The sequence below is a fragment of the Agelaius tricolor genome, unplaced genomic scaffold (genome assembly GCF_023055355.1).
Source record: "Agelaius tricolor isolate 1412-34295 unplaced genomic scaffold, bAgeTri1.0.p SCAF_3, whole genome shotgun sequence".
In the NCBI taxonomy this organism is placed as follows: Eukaryota; Metazoa; Chordata; class Aves; order Passeriformes; family Icteridae; genus Agelaius; species Agelaius tricolor.
Window position 1 is genome coordinate 16,401,760 of NW_027269263.1, and position 24,817 is coordinate 16,426,576.

Genomic DNA, 24,817 nt, shown 5'->3' on the forward strand with positions numbered 1-24,817 from the left:
CTCAAGGAACAGTAGTATATTAAAAACAGAATTGGTAAATAATTCTCCACTGTACTTCTGACAAAGGCACAAGTGACCTGTGAGATTATAGTCACTGGAGAAAAAGATTAGTTTTCTTCTGCACTAGAAAAACAGTTTGTAAAGAAAAATTCTTTTAGCATTAATTTATATTTGATCATATTCAGTGAAATTGCTCAGATAAATATTCAGTGCAAGAAAAAAATAGACATGCTGCTCTGGAGTTTGTAGGAGACCATTCTGGAGAACATCAGCTAATTATATTTTAGGTTAAATAGTCTCTGTTATGATACTGGTTCAGTTCCCCAGGCAATGTATTTTGCAGGGAGAAAAACTGGAAATGCATACCAGGGTGGAGAGTTTTGAACATGGTAATAATATCTATGCCCTCTACCATGATCTTTGGACTTGGACTCTGAAAAATGTGTGAGCATTGTATATGTCATTTTTAGACAAGTATTGCTGATTGAAGAACCTTTCACCCCAGATATGAATTTCTTCAAAGGTCTTGTGCTGCGAGATCAGGTTGCATATGCTGAGCGTGAAATACTGCATGAGGTGTTCCTGTGGACATCAGTATCATATATATATATACGCTAGAATTTGAGGGGTTTTGTTTCAAATAGAGTGTTAAACATGATCCGTGCTTTTTTTTTGTCTTTGTAGAAGAATCTGGTAAAGCAAGCAATGGAGATCTTTCCAACTCTACACCTGCAGAGCCTGTTGTGAAATGACATGGCTGGTATGAGTGATGATTACTTACTCAAATAACTCATGTCCTTGTCTTCATCAGTAACACTCTGTAGGGGTTAAAGCTCTAGATTTGACTGACTTGCTCTGTTAAATCCAAGAGAAGCATACTAGCATCCACTGGGGCTATGTCTGTGTTTGTCTGTATTTCCTGTAGAAACTCCTATTTTTCAGGAGTTTGCATTATTTACAGCACTTTCTTTAGATTGAAAATAATTTATAAAATGTTGACCTTGGAGGTATTTTAAAGTACAGATGTGCAGATAAAAAAATCCTTATTAATTTCTAGATGCATTCTCGCATCTCTATCATAGCATTTAAAAAAAACCCAAACTCATAGGCTGTTGGTCCAAGGTTTGAACTGGCATCTCTTCAACCAGAAAAAAAACCTGAATCCAGATATTGGCTGTATCTATTCCAAAAAAATAATTGAGACATGTCATTGTGCAGTCCTGTTGCATTTAATGCAGTCACAGATTACACTGTGGGTGTAACTGTATGTTGTGAATATATGTTAAATCTGTTACACAAAATGGAAGTGCTTATTACTGTTTTATTCCAAACCCCCTTGTTATGACTATAGACAGTATTTGTACTGTGGGAACTTAGGATCCCATCAAACATTTATTTCCCCCTGTTTTTGCCCCCTTATCAAAGAATGGGAAAACAAGAAAAGTGAATGTTAACAAATTCTCATTTCATACTGAAGGTCTGATTTGCATCCACAGAAGTAAGGAAATCCAGAGCCAAGACAGAACCACAATCAGCTCTTTCTTTCATGACCAGACACTGTGATGAGTGTCTGTAACTATTAAGTGATCTTACAGTTCATGAACATGTTGCGCCTAATTGCAAGTTTCAGCCTCAATTCTGTATTTCCTAGCCTTTGTAGGTCTGTTGTACTGTGTGTTGTTCATATAGTCTTACATGCCTGATTATTAACAATAATTGCACTGCAGGCTCAGAAGCTGCTGAACACTGTGAGAACTCTTATTTGACATCTGTCCATGCCTGCAAGTAGAGGTTCTAAATTGCGCAAGAATTACTCTGATTCCTAACTTAAGTAGCTAGAGTTAACTTAAAAGAAAACACCACCTTTATTAAAATATACAGGTGTGTTTTAATCTCCCAGAACATTAACATCCTTCTAGTTCTTACCAACCAGACTACACTACTCCACTCAGTTCAGCTGAGAGAACTACCCTTGGTGGGGGGTTTTCTGGCACTCTTCAACTGTATTTTTAGACCAAACTTTCTTTAATGTTTGTTTTAATGGTTCAAATTGTTCCACCCACTCTTGGGTCACTGGTTCAAACAATTCCTGACGTACTTCTGATTCGCCCTTTCCTGCCAGTCACTTCAACATTCAGACAGCAAGGATGAATGTTTTGCCGCAACTGGAAAGACCAGACTGATACGAACGTTCCATTTGTTGGTTCTGAGAACATGACACACAAGCTTCATGGACTGTTAAAATCAGCTGGGCTCATTGAAGTTTTTATTTTTAGTTCATTATAACTGCCCTAAAGAATGCTGCATTACTTGATTTATATTTTTGCTTTTTTACTTTGATGCAGGATTTTTTTTTGTGTACACTTTTTTGACCAAATTGGGCCCACACTGAATGCTCAGTAGCATTGCTGAGATCAGCATTCTTGCTGCTGCTTCCCATCCTGCTGCAGTTGCTGTGCATGTCCTTCTGCATTCCCATCTCTGCTGAAGTCACCCAAGTTCGTGGAGTGGAATGGCTAAGTGCTGCACTTCCTTCTTCCACAGCAACGGCAGAATCACCCACACATGATGTTCTTTTCCCCAGGATGGCCTTGCTAGGGAGCTGTGTGCAGTCAATACACAGCTCACACTCTAGTCTGCACTTGTATTGTCCCTTCTCCATTTTCTTTTTCTTTTGGAAAAACATTATCTTGCTAAGGTAAGGCTTTGCAGTCGAACATAACGTGAACTGAGCATTGCCTTCATGTGCAGTAGTTAACAAATTCATGTGGTTCTGGTGATGGAAATTCTAGAGGAAAGACATAGCCTATTTTTATAGATGCCTGTTTAATCTGGGAGAACTGAATGTATACTCTATGTGGCAAAAATATATACATACACAAACATGTACAGTGATAATAGAGCTATTCTTGCTAATACAGGACTGTAGTTTGTATTTCCTTCTTTCTCTTTGTCATGTAGCAGCATAGACATGCAGAAAGATTTTTCTCATCTGAAATCCAAGGTGGGTCCTGGGTTTGGATGTCACGTGACTGAGTTGCATTAAGTCTTTTTTCTCCCCTCAAGAATATGGAAGGGGGGCAAAATTCATGCTGTGGTGCTACTACTCTTTCTGTTGCTTTTGACCTCCTGTCACAATTACAGGAACCAAATGGACCCTAACTTGTTGTCTGGAGAGGAGACAATGGAGCTAAAACAAAAAATCCCCTAAACTAAACCAAACATGCTAACTCAGAAATTGCCAGGGGGTGATAGAAGTGATGATGAATTTTCTGCAGGGACATAAAACATGTCTAGGGTTTTTTTCCTTTAGGGCAGGGTTGGAACAGGCTAAAGGCCAGGCTCTCACCCCCAGCAGGCAGCTGTCACCACTGCCCTCAGGTGTTCAGCCTTGTGCCAAGGCTGCTGGAAGTGCAGCAGCTGCTCTCTGAGGGGTTGTGGACCCCCAGCTCTCTGTCAGCCCTGCCACCAAGGGTTTGCATGGCCCCAGCAGCTGCAAACTCCTGCAGCCTCGAACCAGAAAAACATTCGAGTTGCAACAGACGTCCATCAACAGCTGTTTTCAGCTTCTCAGGTACAAAGGACCAAATGTAATACTTAATGTTTCCTAACTCATTGTAAAAAAGGGTATTTTGTTATTCCAGTCTCTTTGGTTTGTGAGTAGAGAACATTATGTATATAAAACTGTGTTAATAAATGCAATTTTGAGAACCTCATTCCCAGTGTTTTCAGTAACACCAGTGCAGTAGGTGTTAATTTTTTTAATAAGAGAGCTTCAGCTTTTATTTACGATGAAGTTTTTTCCATGGTACTTTTAAACATTCAGTAACCAGTTAGCCTTATTCCACATCAAACACTGCCAATCTGGGATCTTTCAGATACTGTTGCACAGATTCTGCTTATGGAAAATCTAGTTTCTTGGTGACTGAGAAGAGTTAAATTAAGTTTGAGGAATTTCAGGCATATTTTCTAGGTACCTTATCTTGATTAATATAAACTATACTACAGATTACACCCCTCCCCCACTAACAGCTCTTTATTTTTCTATTTTGTTTGTTCTTGCAAAGTGATGTTTCTGATGTCTTCAGGATGGAAAAATGTAAACTTATTAGCCAAACATCTCTAGTGTCTAATCTCAGGAATGTACTGTGAGACTTGTCAATACCTTGTAGACTTGTACTCTAAAATTTTATTGCTCAGTTTCTTAAAACCAAAGGTTGCTGACAGACTCAGCTGTTGCATGTTATGTAAGAATTCTTACTTATTCATATAGTAAGAAGTGGCAAGAAACCTGACCATAGAAAAAGTGCACACAGCTAACATGCCACAATTGTTGCCTGCTTCTGGGGTTTGCATGTCAGTGGTATTTAAAATAATAAATCAAGGAGGTACAATTTGTCTATTAATTACAGAATGTAAGAGTACAGGCCCCTGGAAGGTAAGAGTAGGCACTTAAATTTGTTTTCTAAGCTTTTTCTAGATGCAGTATAAAAATAGATTATATTAATAGGAAAAATTTAGAGTTTAACAAATTGTTTTGTAAATAGGCTAACACAAAAGGTAAATCTTGTTACACATAAACTTGACTAAAAGTAACTTCATCTGAAATAAAGTAGATCGTGCATTTTTAACCTTCAATCAGATGCACATGATTATGCAAACTATGAACACTGACTATGGTAGGAAATTTGAGGCCTGATATTTGTCAGAGGAGCTGGCAGCTCACACGAATTTCAGTGGAATGAGAGGCTGCTGGCCCTGTAAATGTAAGAAATGCCATTAACCCTCAGTTGCTGACAGCTGTGCTCTCTTGCCCACCAGCAGCACTAGAGTCCTGCTCAGGACTGTCAGCTCCCCAGACACAGTTCCACCCTACACATTCACAAATGCTAAATGCCTCAAGTCCTGCTGTGCTTCCACTGTAAATCCAGAGGGACTCCACTGCAGAGACATCACTGCTCTCCAGCAGGAAAGGGCAGCTGGCCTCAGGTATGTGCAGGTGACTGAAAACCAGAGATTCTTGCAAAAAGACTCCCTGCTTTTCTGCTCCCACACAGGCTGCAGGAAGTTACAGGAGCTGCTTATGCTTCTGATTCCTCCCCTCCTTCATGCATGGTTCCATCCTCTTCTGACAAGTCATTCAGAAGCATGAACTTCCCATCATTTGTTAATGGCACAGACTTCATGAGCTGAGCTAATGCTTCTGGATCCTGAAGAAAAAGAAGAGAGGTTCAGCAAGCTGCAGCAGCCTTTGAGGAACACACATTTCCCAGTACTTCTTGCTATGCTTTTGCAACTTTGGCTTTTTTTAACAAGCTTTAGAATAAAGATTTGAAACATAAGTAATACCTTTTTGGGTAAGTAAAGACTCAAGTACAGCTTGAGTATTTAAGAAAAAAAAGTAATTCATTTTGAGCCTTTATTTTTCTTTAGTTATTGAAAAGCAAGGAGAAGAGTAACTGTCTGAAGAATTTATTATACATGTGCTTAGTGGTTGTGACTAAAAGCTCATTCCCCAACTGGTTCTGAAACCTTAGCAGCAAAAATCTACAGCAAATAATAACATCACATCTATATAGATAAAATATATCTACAAGGGACAGGGTAATTCTGCCATTCATATTAATTGGAAAACACTGATTTTCATGCCTAGGTGAGGAAAGAATGTAAATTTCTAAAAGTGAAACAGCAGTGTGTGTGATTTACACATCATCCCAAAGAGTGTGTTTGGTTTTTTGAAAACTTTGCTCACAGCTTTCTTTCAGACATGAACATTTGGATTTCTGTCATTTTGAATTTGGATTGGGGTGGCACATTTCCTCTGAAATCACATTACTGAGAAATCAAACAGTTTATTTTTGCTGTGTTAAATAATGCCTGCAAAACTGTCCTTAGGAGGAGTAGCAGTTCATTTTTCTTATGCACACCAGAGGTACCTGGACAGTGCAGGTGAAAACCAGAACAAGATGTATCATACAGATGTGGGGAACGAAACAAACTTACCCTCTGTGCCTCAATAATTTCTTTTCCCAAGCTAATGGCATAGCAAATCTACAAAGAAGAAATACATGTAAAGTTCCATTCAGTTCTGTTTTGGCTTTTTGTTCCTTGATTAAGAATACACCACACAACTGTCAGTGCAGACTTAGTCTTAAAACCAGGCCTCTCTTAAAAGCAGAGGTGGAATACCAATTTGCTATGCTAACTACTGGTAAAGAAAACTATCTTGGGTTCAGCTTCAAAGTTCACAGGGGCTGGTAAATCTTTGTCAGTTTTAGTCAACAGACTTTATTTCCACATTCAGGGGAGTGCATGTAAGTGTTTGTAGGGACAAAAGTTCTCCATCCCACTCCTTATTTCTGTTGCAGCAGGCAGCAAACAGTCATACACCATTGTCTGTGAAAGCTTCACAGCTGTACATGTCTCAACATAGCTGACATTCCTTTTGTTAGTGCTGCTGCTGGACAGCACTTTCCCATCTCTCTTAATGCTGGGATTAGCAATCCCATCCTTTCCTCCTTATACATGCTGCTTCATTATCTGTTCGTTTGGTCCCTTTCAGACATAAGCCAGTAAAGGCTTGCACATTAACACATGTTTTCTTGACCAGATATTGAGCTGCTCGTTTCTATAGCACTGTTTCCCAGATGTGTAAGTCAAGAAGCCACAGACCTATTTTCTAAATAAAGAATTTTATTAAATGTTACACAAACCTTTTCCCCTTCTGTGTTGCTCTCAAAAACATACACACTCATGGATTCTTCTCCCAGAGTCTCACTGAGGTGGATCACAAAGCCAATCAGTCTTCTGTTCTCCTGATGGGCAGCAAACTGTGTCACAGTGGTGAGTTCAAACTGGAAAAGTCAAATAAATTATTTATTTGTTTTATTCAGCTCAAGTTAGCAGGTTAGCTCAGGTTCATGTAACTGAGTAGTCACTGCTGTGATAGAAAAAGTTACTTACGCTTGCTCGTGTAACTTGAGTTTGAGGGTCTATTAACCTGCAATGTAGGGAAAAAAAGAAAACTATTTTAGAGTGATTCCTGGTAATTTCAAGGGCCTTTATAATATAAAAGCAGTAACTCCAGCAGTTTTACAGATGAGGAAACATGCATAGAATCAGCTGCTTTAGCTTTGATTGGCAAGGTTCGAATCTAGGCTTTGACTCTCAACTGCATGACAGGTACAGGTCAGAGCACCTTTCTGAGTCACTTGGAAAGGATCCTGAGTGCCTGAACTAACACAAATGCAGAGGGACATAAACATACCCCACCTAAAGGGAACATCTGACATCAGCATATTCTACAGTGACACTGCTGTCAAAGGACATTGTTCGGAAAGATTTTTGCATTAAAACAATCATCGTTTTGCATCTCTTTTTTTGTATCTTTGCAGGGTCTTACAGCCCCACTATAAGATTGTCCCTTAGATTTTGAGAGGACATTCTTACAACTTGGTCTGGAGGATCATTTCTAGGTACCACAGAATAAGAAAAGAGGCATTTCTTTCTAGGTAAAGACTCTTGGGATCTTGCTTCCTCAAAGGTTTTGTGTCTTAGAAAAACAAAACCAACAATACATAATAAATCACAAATTGTAGGATGAGAACAGAACATTGACAAGTTAAAGCTTTTACAATACCTCAGGTTCTTGCTGGTGACCATGAGGTGGGATTCAGTCATGCGGAAGATGTTGTGAATGGCCCGAGCAGCCAGCACTTGTCTCATGGCTTCATAAATCACCTCGCACGTCTCATCGGACTGAACAGCCATGGACCCTAAAAACCGAACCACGAACATCTGCTGCAGCAGGGAATCTGCAAGAGAAAAGCCACAACTTCCTTCCCTATGCTATTTCAATTTTCCAGTAGCTCAAAGTATCAATGGAATTCTTTTATTCACTTTAGAAATTCAACAGTAAGCCTGTGGTTGGTGGCCATCATGAGTGGTGGCTTTCTGCCATGAGTCACACAGTGCCCTGACCCAGTTTCAAACTCTGTGAACAGGCAGCAGTGTGGAGATGGGGAAGGAAATTACTGCAGTTGCCTGGAAGTTTTAAAAGTATGACTGGTCCTTTATGCTTCATTTGATCAGCTAGTAAAATTCCCTTGCCTATTTTGCTATTGGGTGCACATAAACTGTGATGAATTTATGACTGGGCAGAAGCCTTGGCTTCCATTAAGCCTCGTACATTCTTCCCTTTCTTCTATGTCCTTCTGACCTTCCATGCAGCTGGGCACAGTGAGGTTTTCACCAAATCCTTCCTTGCTCCTTGACTGTCACTAGAAGATTTAATGACAACTAAGCAGCCATTATGCAGCAAAGCCATCACACTTGATCAGGCTCCCTTTATGGCTGGTGGTGAGCAAGGGAAAGCAGGGTGAATGTTCAGAGCAGTAGGTACTGCTTTGGTTCTGAGAGCACTTTTCTGACAGGGCCGTGGGTTCCAGGCACAGAGGAGAACAGCCAGGGCCACGCCCTACACGAGCTAGTACAGGAAGGCCACTTTACTATGGATCTGTTACTTCTGCTCCATGATGTCAGGTGCTTTTCTTAAGAGACACTGGGTAGCTAAAATCATGACTGATTTTATCTGGATGAAGAAGCACTGACCTTCCTCCTCATCTTTGCTGCTGTCTTCAGATTCCCCAAATGGGTTTGCACGTCTGTGAAATAAGAATTAAAACTTGAATTACAGATTCTGGTCATCACTACTAACAGATTGCTGCAATACTTCATCTTGCCTGAAATCACACTGTTACAGTGATGGATCACTGTCTCTGGCCATACCTGCCACCTCTGTTCTGGTCCAGAAATTCCATAGCAGGCAGTACGATATCAAATTGAATTGGTGTTCCGGGAGCAATGAGTTGTGTGGAATCTTGAATGCCAGCTGATCCACTGGGAATTACTTCGTCATTTTCCATATTCTTTACAGTCTGGCTGAAGTGCAAATGTAAAGAAAAAAAAATTATGTTTCTATCCATCAGTGACATCCTACCTGTGCTCTGGAAGAGAGATAAGATTATTCAAAAATCCAAAGTGGGACTGAACCACTCTGCAGATATGTAAGGTATTTTCCTATTTACCTGTTACTGAGGACTCCAATAAAATCCTTTTTTTAATCTAGCATTATTTAGGACAAAAATAAACACTGGTATATTAAACCTGAATACAGATCAACTCTGAGCATGGGCTGACTTTCAGCAATAGGTGACCATGTGTCTCCATGCCCTGTCCATATCACAGCTGCATTACCAGCAAAGACCTGGACTTGTGTCTACACTTCTCAGTGACAACCCCAACATCTTCTTAAGACCCCTCAGCCCCAGGATCAATACAACTGCACATGGTTCCTGCTCCACACAAGGGAGAACATTACCTGGGGTGCTGAACTTTGTGTTTTTTTCCCAAGCTGGTAATGGGAGTCACTGCTTGCAGGGCTGTCTGATTTAATTTTATTGCAGCTGCCTATGAAAACAAGACAGAACAGTGTTTTTAGACATGTAGATTACCTTACCATGTTGAATAATGGGAGAGCAAGTTGAAGGAATGGATTGAAAGATGAAAACAAGCTCCCACCTCTGGATTATCAGTGAGATAGATCTGTCTGGAGATGTTGTTGATGGCACATATCCACTGGAAGGGAAAATGAAATTGAAGTCTTCAAGCTTACTTATATGCAAGAATAATAACATTAAGAAAATATTTTTACCTCCTCGTATTCTTTCTTGCTTTCTGCTTGAAGAGTTATACCCCTAAAATATAAACACAGTGTATAAGTGCTAACAGTGGACACCAGGACTGTTTGACTGCAGTGCTTACAGTAATATACCAAGCTTTATATCTATTAACTGCCAAAGGAACAAGAATCGTGAATAAGCTGCAGCTAAAAGACACCACATGTTTCATTCAGGCACTTGTGGGGGAGGATTGGAAGGAATATGCTTTTAATTTGGAAACATCCTTCTGGAAACCCAGAAAAGCTTACTACTACACCAAGCAAGTTTTACAGGAAAGAGCATCTGAAGGGGTAGGTGTGACTGGCTGTCCTCAAACAAAATCTTTCTCATACGCTTTGCCTGTAGGAGTAGTGATCTGAAAGCAGTATCTTCTGTCTTCACAGTCCACAGCCATAACAGAGCAGTTATCCAGGTCCTGAATCAATCCTCCAGCTACTGCTCCCCTTGGCTGACACATCAAGTTGCCACCTTGAGTGAAGAAATAGAGTCTTTCCCAAGTTGTAGTCACCAGACCTGTTTTACTGATGAGAAGATGCAGTGATAAAGACTCATTACTGTTTAGAACTAACAGGTATGAAACTGCAAACACATCCTGATACTAATCAGAACTTCATGTTCACCCAGGCATTTTTTTTAATGGTTTCTTTTAAGAAGAAAAAGCAGCACCTGTTCCTAGCAGAAACTAATCCGTAATGAAAACTGAAAAATTAAGTTAATTCCAAGTTAAAAATCGTATCTTCTAGCTAAGGAATAAAAGAGTATTGAGTAACTGACATGAAATACTATGAGCAGTTTTAGCACAAAGAATCATAATATAAAAAAGTATCTACTACAGTACTATCTCAGAGTCCATCTCTTGCTTAGCTATAGAGTCCTATTATAGCATAATCCAGCTTTTGGACTACCAAGAGAAACTAGATGTATACTCACAAAGAAAAAAATTACTAGATAAACAAAATAATAAACTGGTATTTAATCAATCACAGAAATAGGGTTATTATATGCCACCAATATACCTAACTTCTGTGGAAGTTTATGGAAAATTTTATATGTAAAATCTGCAGAGGTAATTCTACATATGATATGCATTCAAAGTTACAAACTTGCATTGTGCATAAACCTTTTATTTATGTAAAAAAGGTCATTTATGAAAACACATGTTAACTACAAAATACAGCTGTTTTTGTAAACCCCATGTCTCCTTTAAGATCTGGGAACAATGTGAACCCAGTCTCATCAGCTTCTAATTTTTAGCCACTTGAATACAGGAAATTTTTCCTGTAGGTACATTCAATCAGAAGCAAAATTCTCTTTTCAGAAAAACAGTCTCAAATGTCCCTAATTTGGTTAAAGCTTCAAAAATACATTACCAAAGATGACAGAGGTACTCAGAGGCTGAAAAATAGAGCCACCAAACTGATTTAGGACCCTCAAACATCAATACCTGACGAGTCCTTATGACCCTCCCCCAAAAAATGTAGCCACTAAACAAATAAACAGATAACAAGAATCTTCTTACTTTCTAAGATTAAGGTAGCCAGCCTTCTGGATGAGATTTCTATTGATGGCAGGTGAAATTACATCAGAATCTGGGGTGTAAACAGATTCATTAACTGCAATTAAGTCCTGCTGGGATATTCTCATTTTTTCAGCTTCGGCATCCAGCTCTCCTTGTATGCTGAAAAAAACCACCAACAACACAAAAAGAAACCCAAGCCATCATTAGCCATTTATCCCAGGATACAGGTAACATCTATAGCCAAAATGAACCTTGGAGGATAGTGCAAAGATGAAATTTATTTTTCAAATAGACTTTATGGGAAATACTGTTCTGTGATACTAAAATGAGCATGTGAGAAATGTTGAGATGTGTTGAGAAAAAAGAGTAAAGTTTATTTTTTGAGAGACAGCTTCTAAAAGTAATGCTTCTATGAATTAACACTGCTGAACACATACAGACATTGCCCTACTATAACAGCATAGTTCAAAGCAGGCTGTACTAGAGGATCTCTTGACTTTCTCAGAACTGTCTAATGCCTCCAAGGCTGTAACACACAGGAATTCCTGCCTTGACACCACCTATTAACTGGTAATGGATTTTAATGAATTCAGAACAATGCAGTAAAAAGACCTATAGCTCAAGTCTCCCTTTAATTCTTTGTTTATAATACTGTGTTCTGCTTTGGTGTGATGCAGAAAACATCAGATCTGAATTAAATTAGACCATGTTTTGCAAACTAATGCCTTTTCACTCCATCACTGAATGTCAGAATAAGAATTATTTAAATTCCATTTTTAAATACAATGGAACTATGCTGTCAGTTTTTACTTCAGTGTTATTTCAATCAATCTTTTATCTGTCATTTGTGTTGCACCACAAAATGCTTTTGACAAAACCTCCATGGCACCTTCATGGTTTCTGAGGCTATATTCCTCTTTCTAAGATGTGCTGCTCCCATCTCCAAGGCAGGAAGAAAAGTGCTGACAATTCTGAAGTTATATGCATTTGTGGCAATTAGGCCAAATGGTCACTGAGAATGTGTTAGTGTATATATCTCCTGTGTTTTTACACCATTAACAATATTTACTGTATAAATGAAAATGCTTTTAAATACCACTGAAATTCTGTAGCTGCACAATGGGTCACATCAGCTTGTTGTTCCAAAAGAACAAATATGACAAGTAAAAAGCTTTTAGCTTGACTAGCAAGCAGATCTGACTCACTGAGGCCTTGTGATTCCCAGCACTAAGGAAGGAGAAGAGTGGGCAGCGCAGTTTTCTGTGGCCGTGCAAACTGAAGTCATGAAACTCCGTCCTGTGTCAGTAATTCTGTGCTGCACAGTGCCATTCAGAATTTTACAAGCTTCTCTTTTGGTTTTTCCACAGACATCACACTCCTTTACTAGTTACATTTGAATTGTACTTTCAAGCTTTACTGTGTGACAGACTCTAAACACAAAAACCAGACTCAGGAAAATAACTGAGCGGCCTATTTTTGTTTCCATTTACTACTGTACACTGTCCAGCACTCAAATTCATCTGACTGTGGAAAACAAGGGCTTATTCTATGGTGAGGATCCAAGAGCAAGATCCTCCCTTCGCCTGTAAGACAGAAGCAAGATGCCCTACACTTTTTAAACAAAACTCACAATTTCAATGGCATTTAAAATCTGTCCTCTAGTCAGTACAAATGTTGTGTAGAGGGATTTATTTCACAACTGAGTGTGAAAAGATGTATAATTATAGAAGTACAAAAAGTAAAGAATCATTTAGTGAAATAATCCATTGTACAGAGCACTTGTTTGTAGCATGGTTCTCAAATTAACAGATATGCATTATTTAAAGTGCCACCAGAATGAGAATAAATAATGATTTGGCTACAGCTTGGTATGAGAGGAATGAAGGATTAAAGTCAAGGACTTAGTTGGGACAATATTATCTTTATGGTCCATTCCAACCCCTTAACATTTTATCATTCCATGAAGAATATTCTCTCTATTACAATTACATTTCAAGTGTAAAGTTTACATTTACAGGGACTTAATTATAAATAAACTCTTCACTACAAGTACAAGATGTGGAGGGAGGTGTAAGAAAGATGATCACAAAAGTAGGAGTACAAAAGCAATTTACTGAAATTTAAAACTTAGTCAAAGTAGGTTGAACTCACTGGACTAATACAGCCTACATTGGATGCAATGAATATGTTCCCTATGGTGAGGAGTTTTGTTTGCCTTGTGTAGCTACACCATCAAACACTTTAGGTTCTAAATTTCAGAGGTTAATGGGTTATTGTTGCTGTATTACTACAGAATACCCAGGAAATATAAATACCTGTAATTCAGAGAGCACTTTAAGTTATTTTATTAATACTGTTAACCTGTTTCTAGCCCAAATTCCATGCTTTTCTGTTCATGAAGAGACACAGGGATGTAAGAAAGCATGTCAACACTTTACAGTATATAGTTTCTGACTATACTGTAAAAATACGCTCTTCAGTGTACAGACAGGATTTTCTTTTCCATGTACAAACATTTCCTTTCTACCCGTTACTTCAACAAAATATCCCCAACAATGCCATGTAAGCATAGAAGGAATCTCATTAGAAAGAAAAAGAGGCACTCTCTCGTATGTGCTGAAGGTTAGAGCACTATGACTCGGACTCCAATGGAATGACAAAAGCAAACAAAAGCACTAGGTTACCTCTGAACCATGTCTGAAACAGATGACAAAAAGCTGTCCATCCTCTTGGAAAACATCTCTGCTCCTTTCTTAAAGAAGGTGATCTGAAAAATACCAAGAAAAAGGGCACTGAAGGTTCTCTTGGCTTTGGCAGACAAGGAGCAGATTGTGGGAGTGTTAACAATGCTCCCATTATGACTGAACTTCTGGCAGGTGATCAAACACATGGGCAAAACAGCTGCATTGCCTTTCTTGCTACTTCCCACTTTTGCAACTCTACACCCTTTCACACACAGGTAAGCTGCTGGCTGCTGACAAGTACATTTCCAAAGAACTTGCTAAATGACTCAAATAAGGGAACAGGTAGCTTCTCCCACACTAGCACTGGGCAGGGCTGCGGCTCGTGGTGTTAGGAACTGCTGTGTGCAATGCCACCCTATCGAAGGGTAATCATCCATTAGATTTTGCAGTCCAACCTGAACTACCAACTCCACGATGAAAGTTTTCAAAGTGCTGTAATAAAGTCAGTCAGGAAAGTGTAGCTGTACTTGCAGAAGCCTCCAGGGCAATTGGTTTTATCAACTACAGCTTTACCATTGGTTTTGTTCTACTGAAGGAGCTAAAAAAAAAAGCTACTAGGGCCAAAGTGCACATGATGTGACAGAAGATTAATTCTATTAGCTGGTATTGCTCAGCAGGCACACAATAAAGCAAAGCACTTGGTGTAGACTTGACCTTGTATTATCAATCATCATTAGAGCCTACTGGCAACTGCATGAAACATGGATACAGATAGGATGTGTGTGCAATTAATTAGGATAAACACAAAAATCAGTGATCTACTCTGGGAAGAGATGTAAAAGCAAATTCTTGGATGTTAAGCAATTTATTAGCTATTTCATCCACTTTTACTTGTGATTTCACCTTGGGACCTAGGATTCCCAAGATTCAGATTTCTGCAACCATGTTATAGACCACAGCCTCCCTTTACAAAGGAGAGAAAGAATGGCCTCCTAAAGAATGATTTACCTATTCTATTTCTGAAGCCTGCTTCAAGAGGAAAGAGCTCTAAAATCCACTGATGATAAATGCTGATGCCAGTTTTCAGTCAAAATGAACCCTCTATTAGCCACTGCTTCTTCCAAAATTTCCATTTCACCTACTCATTTGTTGGAAATGTGAAACTGGAGACACATGTTTGAGTAATTAATTAAGAAAATACATATTTGTACTGAAAGGCAGATCACAAAATTTAAGCATCAACTGGCTTCTGGTTATTCAGTCATTCCCATGACAACCCGAGACTTCCCCGTATAAAGCACTGAGATAAAGCGGTTTTGCCAGATGAAGTATGGGGAAAGTTCTGTTTGGTTTCCAGTAAAGGAAATCAATGCAGTTCTTTCACTTAGGATAATTACCGAAGAGAAGCGGTGTGAACTCCCGTGGTGGGGAAAGTGACTGAATCCTCATTCACTACCTATTTTAAATGAGGCACATGGGCTGCAAAAGACAGGATGATGTAGATAATGATGAGCTACACTACAATGTCAAACAGAGCACCACATCCATTTCTCCTCTTTTCATAGCCCAGTTCTCATTTTCCAAACACTTCCTTTCATCAAAATCAAAGACCCTTAAAATGGGTGATAGTGAGAATCAAGTGCTGTGATAATACTGGTTTGTTGATCCCCCTGATATTCTGGAGGGTCAGACTGTCAGAGCTGAGAAATGCTCTATCAAATTGCTGTTAAAATAAAAATTAGAAAAAGGATTTGCCACTCTTATGCTCAATCCTCTCTACTATTCTGTCCTTCCAGCTCTCCAGAGCATGCTCTGTTCCTCATCATGCACACTCCTCATTAGTATGCTGAACATTATGTGCCAGGAAGGGAACTGCTACATAGGAGAGTTTGTGCAGACTGAGTAAACAGTGGAAGTAAATGCTACTGAATTTAGCTCAGCTGTGAAAAAACTAACCCTAGGCTGATTTTGCGTAGAAGTATATTGTATTTTCTTTTCATTAGTGTCTTTCCTGAATATCTAAACATTCAACTATCTGCCACAAACAAAATCTGTTGTTAGAACCTAGGCAAGCTGAATGCAAATTGTTTCCGCACCACTCTTGTTATAATTTGTCAGGTCTCAAAATAAATCCAGAACTACAATGTTTTACCTTTCCCAGGAACATGTCTAAGTGATACAGACACTTTGCTGTCAATACCTGTCCTCGTGTATATCCTAGCATAGGTTCCATCATAGCCACTCTCTTCCTGTACTGCAGAGCATTCAGGGCACAGTAATATTGCAAGGATGAAAGATGCTGCTTTCTTCTTGCATTTGCCACTTCTTTTGCTACTTCTGCCTTAAGCTGAACAAAAAATGATAAAGAGGTTGACAAAGTGTTACTGTGTATACGGATATATTTGCTGATCATCTTCAAGTTATTTTTAAATCACTGTCTTTACAGAACTACTCCAGGTTAAAATGAAGGATGAGAAACAAAGAAAGCAAATCAAAAACTCAAAGCAAGTACTTCAAGCCTTTATCTGTCATGAAACTAAAGCATGTGGGGAGCCCCTGTGACTACAAACTATGTAACTACCGCCACTAAAAATCTGGATCAGATCTCTGTGCAAGAAATTTATTTGCAGCTGAGACCACAACACAAGCCTGCAAGTGCAGAATTCAGAGGTAAGTAATTCACAGTATGCTATATCACACTGTGATCTGTAAGGCATTTCCTTTCAAGAACCATCCTGTAGAACAGATTCACTCTCAGGACAGGACCAGCCATACACTTTTTAACAAAGGGACATATTTTAGAATAGCGGTTCAGTGGGCAAAGAAGGAGGAATGTAGAACAGTCCTACCAAGAGAGTTATGCGCACTGTTAAGTGGAACGACAGGCCATACAGACTAATTAAACAGGAAGGTACATGCAAAGAAATGCAATGCTTTAGGACCAGCAGACACAAGGCTTCATGGCAGTTCACAATGAATTGTGCTCAGTGATACTGCATCACCACCTCAGCTGTACAACTCTAGGCCTATAGAAAGCTATTTATAGTCACTTGGATTGCCTCTATCTGAAAAGCTCCCATGGATCTGAAGGGCTCTAATTGAGCACAATATTTCACCACTTGCCTAACTTGGAGAAAACAGGTGTAAGTGCTGAGTTGATGTTTAAAAGCTTTGTGTCTGCTTGGAAACAAAATCACAAGTATTCTTGAGCTACTGTGAATTTAAGCAATGAACTCTCTGAAGTTCACAATGAACAAGGATGCAGACAGAATGGCTGATGAAAACATTTTATTTTTTCCCTTTCACATTTGTTACCTTTTCATTTTCTTTCCTTTTCGGTAACCTGCTATATTTTGCCATGGACACGTCATGTTCTGTAGACAAGGAATATTATTTTTTTTAGAAATGTGATGTGTATGTGTACAGATTCAACATGTCTTCTTTGCTCTAGCAGCTGCACATGAGTAGGAAAAAAACAGGGACACATACCATTGCTAGCAAGGCCAAAGAGATCCTTCAGTGTGCTTACTTCTGGAAAAGAGAAATGAAATATTCAAAGTAAAACCAGCTGTGAACACTTTGTTCAACTGAGACCATTTATGCCATATTTACTGCCCAAGTCACTCCAGCCCTTCCACAGCAGAGATGTATACATTGTGCCTGTCTTGAAAATGCTAAACCAGATCAGCTGCTAGAGAAATGAATAATTAAGGGTGGAGTAAGTTTATTTTATTGAGCAAGTTGTCACTCCAAGAAAGCTGCCTTATCTGCCAGTGTCTTTTGTCCAAAGAAGCACCATTTCAGTATGTTTATTCTGACTATAGGCCCACCACTATCACGCAAGATCAGCAGTTCTGAACAACCTGACAGTGCTTATGCGATACTGAGAAATTTAAGACCTACAGATGTATGAACTAAAGCCTTTTTCCTGTACATGAATCTCCCTCAGTGTGGAACATTTTTGCTAAGCTGCTCTGTGAAAGTAAATCTGTATCCAACACACCTGACTGCTGGTGTGATGCCTGCATTACAAATACTGGCCATGAGATTCTGATACAGGTAGAGAGAAGACAGACTGAACAGGCAATGTAACTTCACAAGTGTCAGGCACAAGCTACTCTTAGTATCCTCACCAACATATGCTGCAACTGGCAAAAACTCTCTCAAAAAGCTACAAAGAAAGCACATTTACAAGAACACACATTATGCAACTGTGAAAATACCAAGGGGAAATTGTAGGATGTCATCATGGTCTCTGACCTTTATTTTTAACATCCTACTCATTAATCCGTTTCACTCCACCTTTTTTCCCAGAATGCTTCATTATGACTCAGATGAAGAAAAGACAGAAGATTTCTCCACTTGTAACTAACTTGTATTTAGAGGTTTCTACAATATTCAATATAGATGTAACAAGATGAAGAGTAAAAACAGTAACACAGTTATTCTTCCTTGCTTCCTTGTTTAATCCCTCTAAGAAATTCCAATGCGGTCAGGTCTCTACTAAAAATGCTGTTCTACAGACTGCATCACAAAAAGTGGATAGAATTAAAAAAAAAAAATTGACATCCAAGGAAGTTGAAGAAACTTTTGGTTTGTGTCATGCAGCAGCTGAAGCTGTGGTTGCAGGCTTCATATGTGTTTTCATATATTTTTTAATGAACAAGAGAGAAGAATCCATAAATATGGAAAAAAAATTACTATCTCTGAGGCCACATGAAAGAGGTGAGGAAGTGTTTATCTCATCAACATCTTACCATCCAAATTCTCCTTTATATTTGACAGTATATGATAAACAATGTATTGTTAACATAGACACCTAGATGTCCTCACAATTTCCAATCAGATCCTATAAGGAACTTAAATCAGTCAATGTTGTGCTGTAGTCATTTTATCTCACACCAAAATGATGTCTACAAGAAGGACATAAGTGGGACTGCAAAAGTGAAATGAGCAGTGGCTTTAAGGACAGAAAGACTGACCCAAAAACCGACATGCTGCTGCAAAAAGTCACATTTCTGTTACATAAGTAAGACTGTCCCTGACCTTGAATATGAGTTTTTTTCTTCTGTAATTACATAAAACGTTTGTGTTACTGCCTTGCTGTTTAAGTAATGAAATCCCAAATTTGTGAAATCAGGTAACTTGCATGGAACTACCCTTGCATGGCAAGAATTTAAAGAGGACTGATTCCTTAAAAAGGAGGGAATATACTATTCTCTGAAGTTAAAATAACATTCTTGCTTGTGCTTGTCAAACAGCCCCAAACTTCTGAAGTGGAATAAATACTGTTTGCAAGCCCAATTCACTGCTAAATTTCCCTTCTGGCAATTACAACATCAGTGACTTCAGTGAAATTACACTAGTATAAAAACACAGTGACCCAACAAAGAACAAAGCTGTGTATTTTTAAACTTGCACCATATGGTACATAAAATGTTACGTGGTGAACTTGAACTGGTTTTGTCTGAGTAAAAGCATGCACCTGCCAATGAAATTCTGCAACAGGAAAAAAAAACTCAAACTTTTCTGTGAGTCAAAAAACAAATTAATACATGGCATTATGTCTCAGTTTGTGATGAAATAAACAAGAAGGAGCATATAAGGGAAATTGAAACTTAGAATAAAATTTACCTGTGAGATCTTTTTCTCGAAATTGTATTATTGGGAGAACCATTGTATCTGCAAGCTGTTTTGCCAGTTCAGAATGAAGAATATTGAGCTGAAACAGAGAATTGTTCTGAGACACAATGTACATAAAAAACCCAAACCACAGAGAACATCAAAACACACCAGCCATTTGTGTCCAGTGGATATAATGTACTTCAGTGCTTGAGATACACTTCTCATGGTATCTAAGACAGATGGGGATGCTCTCCCTAAATGCTTCATTCCTGCCTGGTATTTCCCAAGGATCCAAGAACTTCTCAGTTCCCACGTAATGGATTAGGGCAATTCACTTGACCATTAATTCTAATGCTTAACCCAACAGGATTTAAACTGTAATTATCCTTTATTAACCTGTTTTAGTTAAGTCTCAATGCCATGGAGTTACAGTCCCACCACCACAACTACAGTGTCTTTCCATGAACAAGGACTAACAAGGACACAATCACAACAGGGGGCAACTGCAATGAAAGATCCCATTCAAGTATTTTACCTTCATAGCAGTTCCCCATTGCTGTTTTTGTGTTTCTAAACTTCAGCAAACAACTGTTTTAAAGCACCCATGTGGCACCATTTAGGATGAAGGCAAGCAAGGCTCTCATGTCAACACTGGCCTGCTAAGAATATGAGATGGGAGCAGGTAGGACAGCTATCAATCACGCTGCTGGAGCACCAGGAGGGTACCGCACGTTGCGGTGACATCCTGCTTGTTTGCTCAGTGTCCTGGATACCTCCAGGCAGCCTCATGCAGGTAAGGATGAACTGAGGATCTCCCATGAGACAATACAATTCAATGCTGATAGAACAGACAACTAAAACAGGCACAAGGGGAAGCTAACACACAGAAAAGGAGGCCAAGGAATGGAACAAGTTCTCATGAGGGAAAATGTGACTGACAGAACTGAGCAGCAACTTTCAGCTTTCTGCCCCCAAATGGCACCATTCTCTTGAACCTGGGAAGGAGAAACTTCTTGTTTTTAACTATTTGGAGGCACATAAGCAATTCCAAGACTTGTGATAACAAATGCTCCTTTCAAGCATCCTGAGAACACACATGCAACAAGAAAAGCCTAAAAAAAATAAACCTTTGGGATTCCTCTCAATACATCCCCAGTTATTCATGGGCTCTAAAATTTTTAACTTACTTTTTGTCCCACAAACTTCTCTCCTCTCCCAAACAGCAGACCTCAGTACAGCCTTTTGCCTTCTTAATCAAAGTTGGAAGTAGACCAACAAGAACAGACTTTTCTGATGGCACAGCACTGCTCACAGCAGAGAGAGTGATTTGACGAAACCTAAGCAAGAAGGACCTAGATACCAAAGCAAGAAGGACCTAGATACCAAGACCATATTGAAATGTTACATGGGCAGGTCTAACAAAAGCATTTACAAACACTTCCAGTACTTAACAGAAACCTCCATGGCATGGGAGTGAGTATTCACTGCACACAGATTCACTGTCTTCACCTCACAGTACTGCAGCCTTCCCCAGACATCTCTGGATTCTGCATGATCTCATAGCAACTAAACTGCAACTTTACCAATTCACAGCTGCCCTGCATCCATACCTAGCAAGTTTTGGTTCAAACTGCAGTGTTTAAAGCTTAGAAATGTGTCATTTTAATATGGAATTATATAAAAGATTGCCCTAACCTATATGGCACATCCTGTTTTAGTCTCTCTTTAAGTTCCCCTAGGAAATTCAGCCTTGCTCTGAGGATAGAATATGGGAAGAAGCCACAGAAACAGCTCTAACCATTATGGAAGGGTAGTATCAAACATCTTTATCCAAAATTAAACTACTCTAAATCTAGCCTTCAGTGGGAAGGCTCTGAATCAAAAGGAGAGACCCAAAGAAAAACCACTAATATTCTGTATTGTATAAAGAGAATATTAGCAATTCAAATTACCTCATCCACAACTTTTGAAAAATAATGGAGGGTGGATATCACTTCTTCATCTCCTTTACCTAAGGCAAAATGCTGGAAATAGAAAAACACATTTGGTCCATAACTTAATAAAGATGAATATAAAATACAACACTTGTTTTACTGCAAATCTAATGAATATTTCTACAAAATGCAACAAATACTAAAAATAAATGTAAAAACAGAAGGTCATTAATATACATCATTTTACCCTGCTCTTCTTGTGTTAAATGAATGAATTTTGGACAACACTTAGTTCTTATTATACCCATTTTAAACTCATAGAACTGGAACAAACTGACTTGTATCTTCATAAATTTATTAACTTGGATTTTGTACCTTTTTGGGTTTTTTCTAATCCAGTTCTTTTCTTAAGATTCTCAGAAACGACCCAACTCCCTTGAACATCCTGGGGAAATTCACAACTGCCTTCACATGATACCAAGTAAAGCAAATGCCCTGAGCGCTTCCAGAAAACACAGTTTACAGACTTCTTCACAAGTGCCGAGGCAGAAAAGAAATCAAAGTCATGTGCTGAACATACCTGCTTTTCATAAGCAAGGAGCTGCTTCGAAAGCTGTTGTGTGGCAAGACACATTTCATTCTACAAACAAAAATGACATGTTAATAGAAATAATGAAAGGTCCCCAGTGCTGCTGTTACCACTACTTTGTTAGGAGTTTCTTGACTGAATCTGAAACTACTTACACCATCATTCAGCTGTGTGCAAACAGCTAGTCCCAAAATACCTGCACAGATGTCCTGCTTTCAGTTAGGATAGAGTTAATTTCTTGTCAGCAGCAGTTACAGTGCTGTGTTTTGGATTCAGATTAAGAATAGTGCAGAAAACACACTTGGTGTTTTGGATTTTTGTGAAGTTGTGTTCATCCTAAGTAAAGGATTTTTTTTCCTTGTCCCACACTTGGCCAGTGAGAGGGCATGCAAAAGAAACTGGGAGGAAGTACAGCTGGGCAAGACAACCCAAAAGGACCAAAGGGATAGTCCACACCATGGAACATCATGCTCAGTAAATAAACTGGGGCAAGTACCCTAAAGGGAGGTCAGTCTGGGTTCAGGAAGGGAGCTCTGGCATCAGTTAGTGGGAGGTGAACAGCTGCAATGTGCATCATGATTTTTTTTCCCTTTTTATTATCATTATTATTATTTACCATCATTATTGTATTTTACTTTATTTTCAATTATTAAACTTCCTTTATCTCAAAATACAAGTTTTACTTTGACTCTCCTCCATATTCCACTGGGGTGAGGCAAACAGAAATGGGGTTGAGCAAGCCCCACAAATGGACTGGTAGAATTTCCAGCTGGGCTTAAACCCTGACAGCAGAGAACCAGCAGTAAGAGGGACATACTTCAGATCTACAGTTTAACTACTTTGAATAGAGCTAATGTTTGGGGGTTTGGTTTCAGGCTTGGGTTTCCCCCATCGCAAGAATATATCAAAACTAGAACAACATCAAAGACATAGGCTGCCATTACCAGCATAAGAATGTTTCCTACTGGTTAATCATCTCTCCCCAAAACCTACATCAATAAAGTGAAACAGAAGGTGTGCCTCACAGTGCATTCACACTCAGGGAACGTACCAATACAATTACAGCACTTTAAGAGGCTACAAGAGCACAAACCAGCACATCTGTCTTTTCCTGAAAATACACACACACTTAAGATGTGCTTACATCAGGTAAGATTTGTAGGGAAGTTGTATAATTTTACTTGACAGCTGGAAAAACCAGACAAGCACTTGGATTTGTCAATCTTTAATCAATGTATTCCTAACACTAGCGTATCAAGTGCTCTGTCCCTGATTTGTTAACAAGGACTTACAAACAAGAATAAAAGAAAAAAGGGAAGGGGGTAACTGACACCCATCTTAATCCCTATCAGATCCTTCTCGTCCTCAGAAAGGCAGAGAACTAGTAACTCGAAATTTAATTTTAAACCTTAACAAACTATTCCTGTCTCAAAATATATAAGGCCATAGAGAGTTTGTAAAACTAGGAACAGATCCCTCAACTGCTTTAATAGAGTCCTTTTGACTAGGGCTGATACAGAAAACCATTAAAACTGGGACAGAACTTGTGTGCTCTCTTATTGTACCTTATCATCCTGAGCAAGCAGAGCCCAGCACAGTGAACTATCTGGGCCAGAGACCCTGAAACACCCTTTGCTTTGGCCTGCTGCCACCTATGACATACTGCATTATAGCCTAGTACTTCTGCTCCACCTCAGCACACCAGGAACAGGGGTTCACGGGGCAGCAGGGCCCAACATTCAGTCAGTCTTAAAGTGTGCTCAAGTGCTCATTGGAAAAATAAAAAAAGCAAAACCAAACCAGCCACAGCCTAGGGTACCAGCAGCTGCATATGAACACAGGACAGGAAAAGCTGAACGAGGTAATTTTGACCATCTTAAAACAGCATGGTGATAACACTCCCAGGCAGGAGAAGATGGCACAGCAGAGACTTCCAAGGTATCAACATGTTGTCATCTTATTGCAGGGGTTCCATACAGCTGTCTCCTTATTGCAAAAGTTTCATACCTTCTTGGTGTTTCTCGTGAGCAGCTCCTTAGACTAGGGCCTCTTCCTCACAAAGCAGCCAACTGACTCTAGTTGCCTTCTCAACCAGCCACCCCACTCTTTTATAGCACTCTTCTTCTCATTGGTTACAGCTGTGGCCTGTTAAAGTCAGGCCTGTTCCTAATCTTTGATAATTGGCCCAGCTGCAACTCCTTAGGGGTAAGATTACTTTCTTCATTATCTTTATTTTCTTATATTCTATCCCCCTACATCAACAGTAGTTCAAAGAGATAATGTGGGCCCATGCTCAGGTCATGCACATCCCATGACTATTCTCACTTCACAGTGACGGATTAGTCTTATTTCTTTTTTCAGCCCAATTAGTAATAAGCACACTTTCAGACAACAATAATGCCAATGGTTCCTCTAAGATTTGCGGGAGTTTTTACAGATTACATAGTTTTTACAATGAAAAAGCTTTATACAAACACTTGGTATTTAAGTATTTCCCAAGCTAGAGGATGGAAAAGGATGTTCTGCCTTATAATAAAAAACAAACCCTGTTAAGGGCTCAGACCTGGATAGGAATGAGCCTTAATTATCTGTCCCCAAGCAGTAAGAATACCAGAGAGACTTTGCCACCTTCCAAGTAGGAGCTAGCAAGCAATGAATTTACGACAGGGAGGACAGGACTCCCTGCAAGTATACAGAAGCCATTAAAAGGGTTTGTTTGTGTGCAT

General features: G+C 39.2%; 2 protein-coding genes across 4 annotated transcripts in view; one reads left to right on the forward strand and one right to left on the reverse strand.

Moving 5' to 3' along the window:
- WASHC4 (WASH complex subunit 4) overlaps window positions 1–19,585 on the forward strand; it is a 54,612-nt gene extending 35,027 nt beyond the window's left edge. The window contains exons 33-35 of one of the 3 annotated variants that reach the window (XR_011678537.1): window positions 685–760; window positions 16,390–16,613; window positions 18,258–19,585. Coding sequence is in view for 2 of the 3 variants with exons in the window: in XM_071422672.1 (XP_071278773.1) it covers window positions 685–752 (68 nt within the window). In the remaining variant the exon portion in view is untranslated. Of the gene's footprint in view, window positions 1–684; window positions 3,717–16,389; window positions 16,614–18,257 lie in introns of those variants that run through there. The other 2 variants (XM_071422672.1, XM_071422671.1) reach the window with 2 other exon arrangements.
- Window positions 3,753–24,817, reverse strand: part of APPL2 (adaptor protein, phosphotyrosine interacting with PH domain and leucine zipper 2) — a 33,759-nt gene continuing 12,694 nt past the window's right edge. The window contains exons 3-21 of the mRNA XM_071422673.1: window positions 22,083–22,142; window positions 21,521–21,592; window positions 19,578–19,665; window positions 17,433–17,474; window positions 17,259–17,317; window positions 16,144–16,290; window positions 13,944–14,026; window positions 11,260–11,418; window positions 10,073–10,261; window positions 9,713–9,755; window positions 9,580–9,636; window positions 9,380–9,468; window positions 8,788–8,940; window positions 8,611–8,663; window positions 7,640–7,814; window positions 6,964–7,000; window positions 6,714–6,854; window positions 6,004–6,051; window positions 3,753–5,210 (exon numbers count right to left, since the gene is read on the reverse strand). Of these exons, the coding sequence (XP_071278774.1) occupies window positions 5,082–5,210; window positions 6,004–6,051; window positions 6,714–6,854; window positions 6,964–7,000; window positions 7,640–7,814; window positions 8,611–8,663; window positions 8,788–8,940; window positions 9,380–9,468; window positions 9,580–9,636; window positions 9,713–9,755; window positions 10,073–10,261; window positions 11,260–11,418; window positions 13,944–14,026; window positions 16,144–16,290; window positions 17,259–17,317; window positions 17,433–17,474; window positions 19,578–19,665; window positions 21,521–21,592; window positions 22,083–22,142 (1,824 nt within the window). The 3' untranslated portion in view covers window positions 3,753–5,081. The remainder of the gene's footprint in view (window positions 5,211–6,003; window positions 6,052–6,713; window positions 6,855–6,963; window positions 7,001–7,639; window positions 7,815–8,610; window positions 8,664–8,787; window positions 8,941–9,379; window positions 9,469–9,579; window positions 9,637–9,712; window positions 9,756–10,072; window positions 10,262–11,259; window positions 11,419–13,943; window positions 14,027–16,143; window positions 16,291–17,258; window positions 17,318–17,432; window positions 17,475–19,577; window positions 19,666–21,520; window positions 21,593–22,082; window positions 22,143–24,817) is intronic.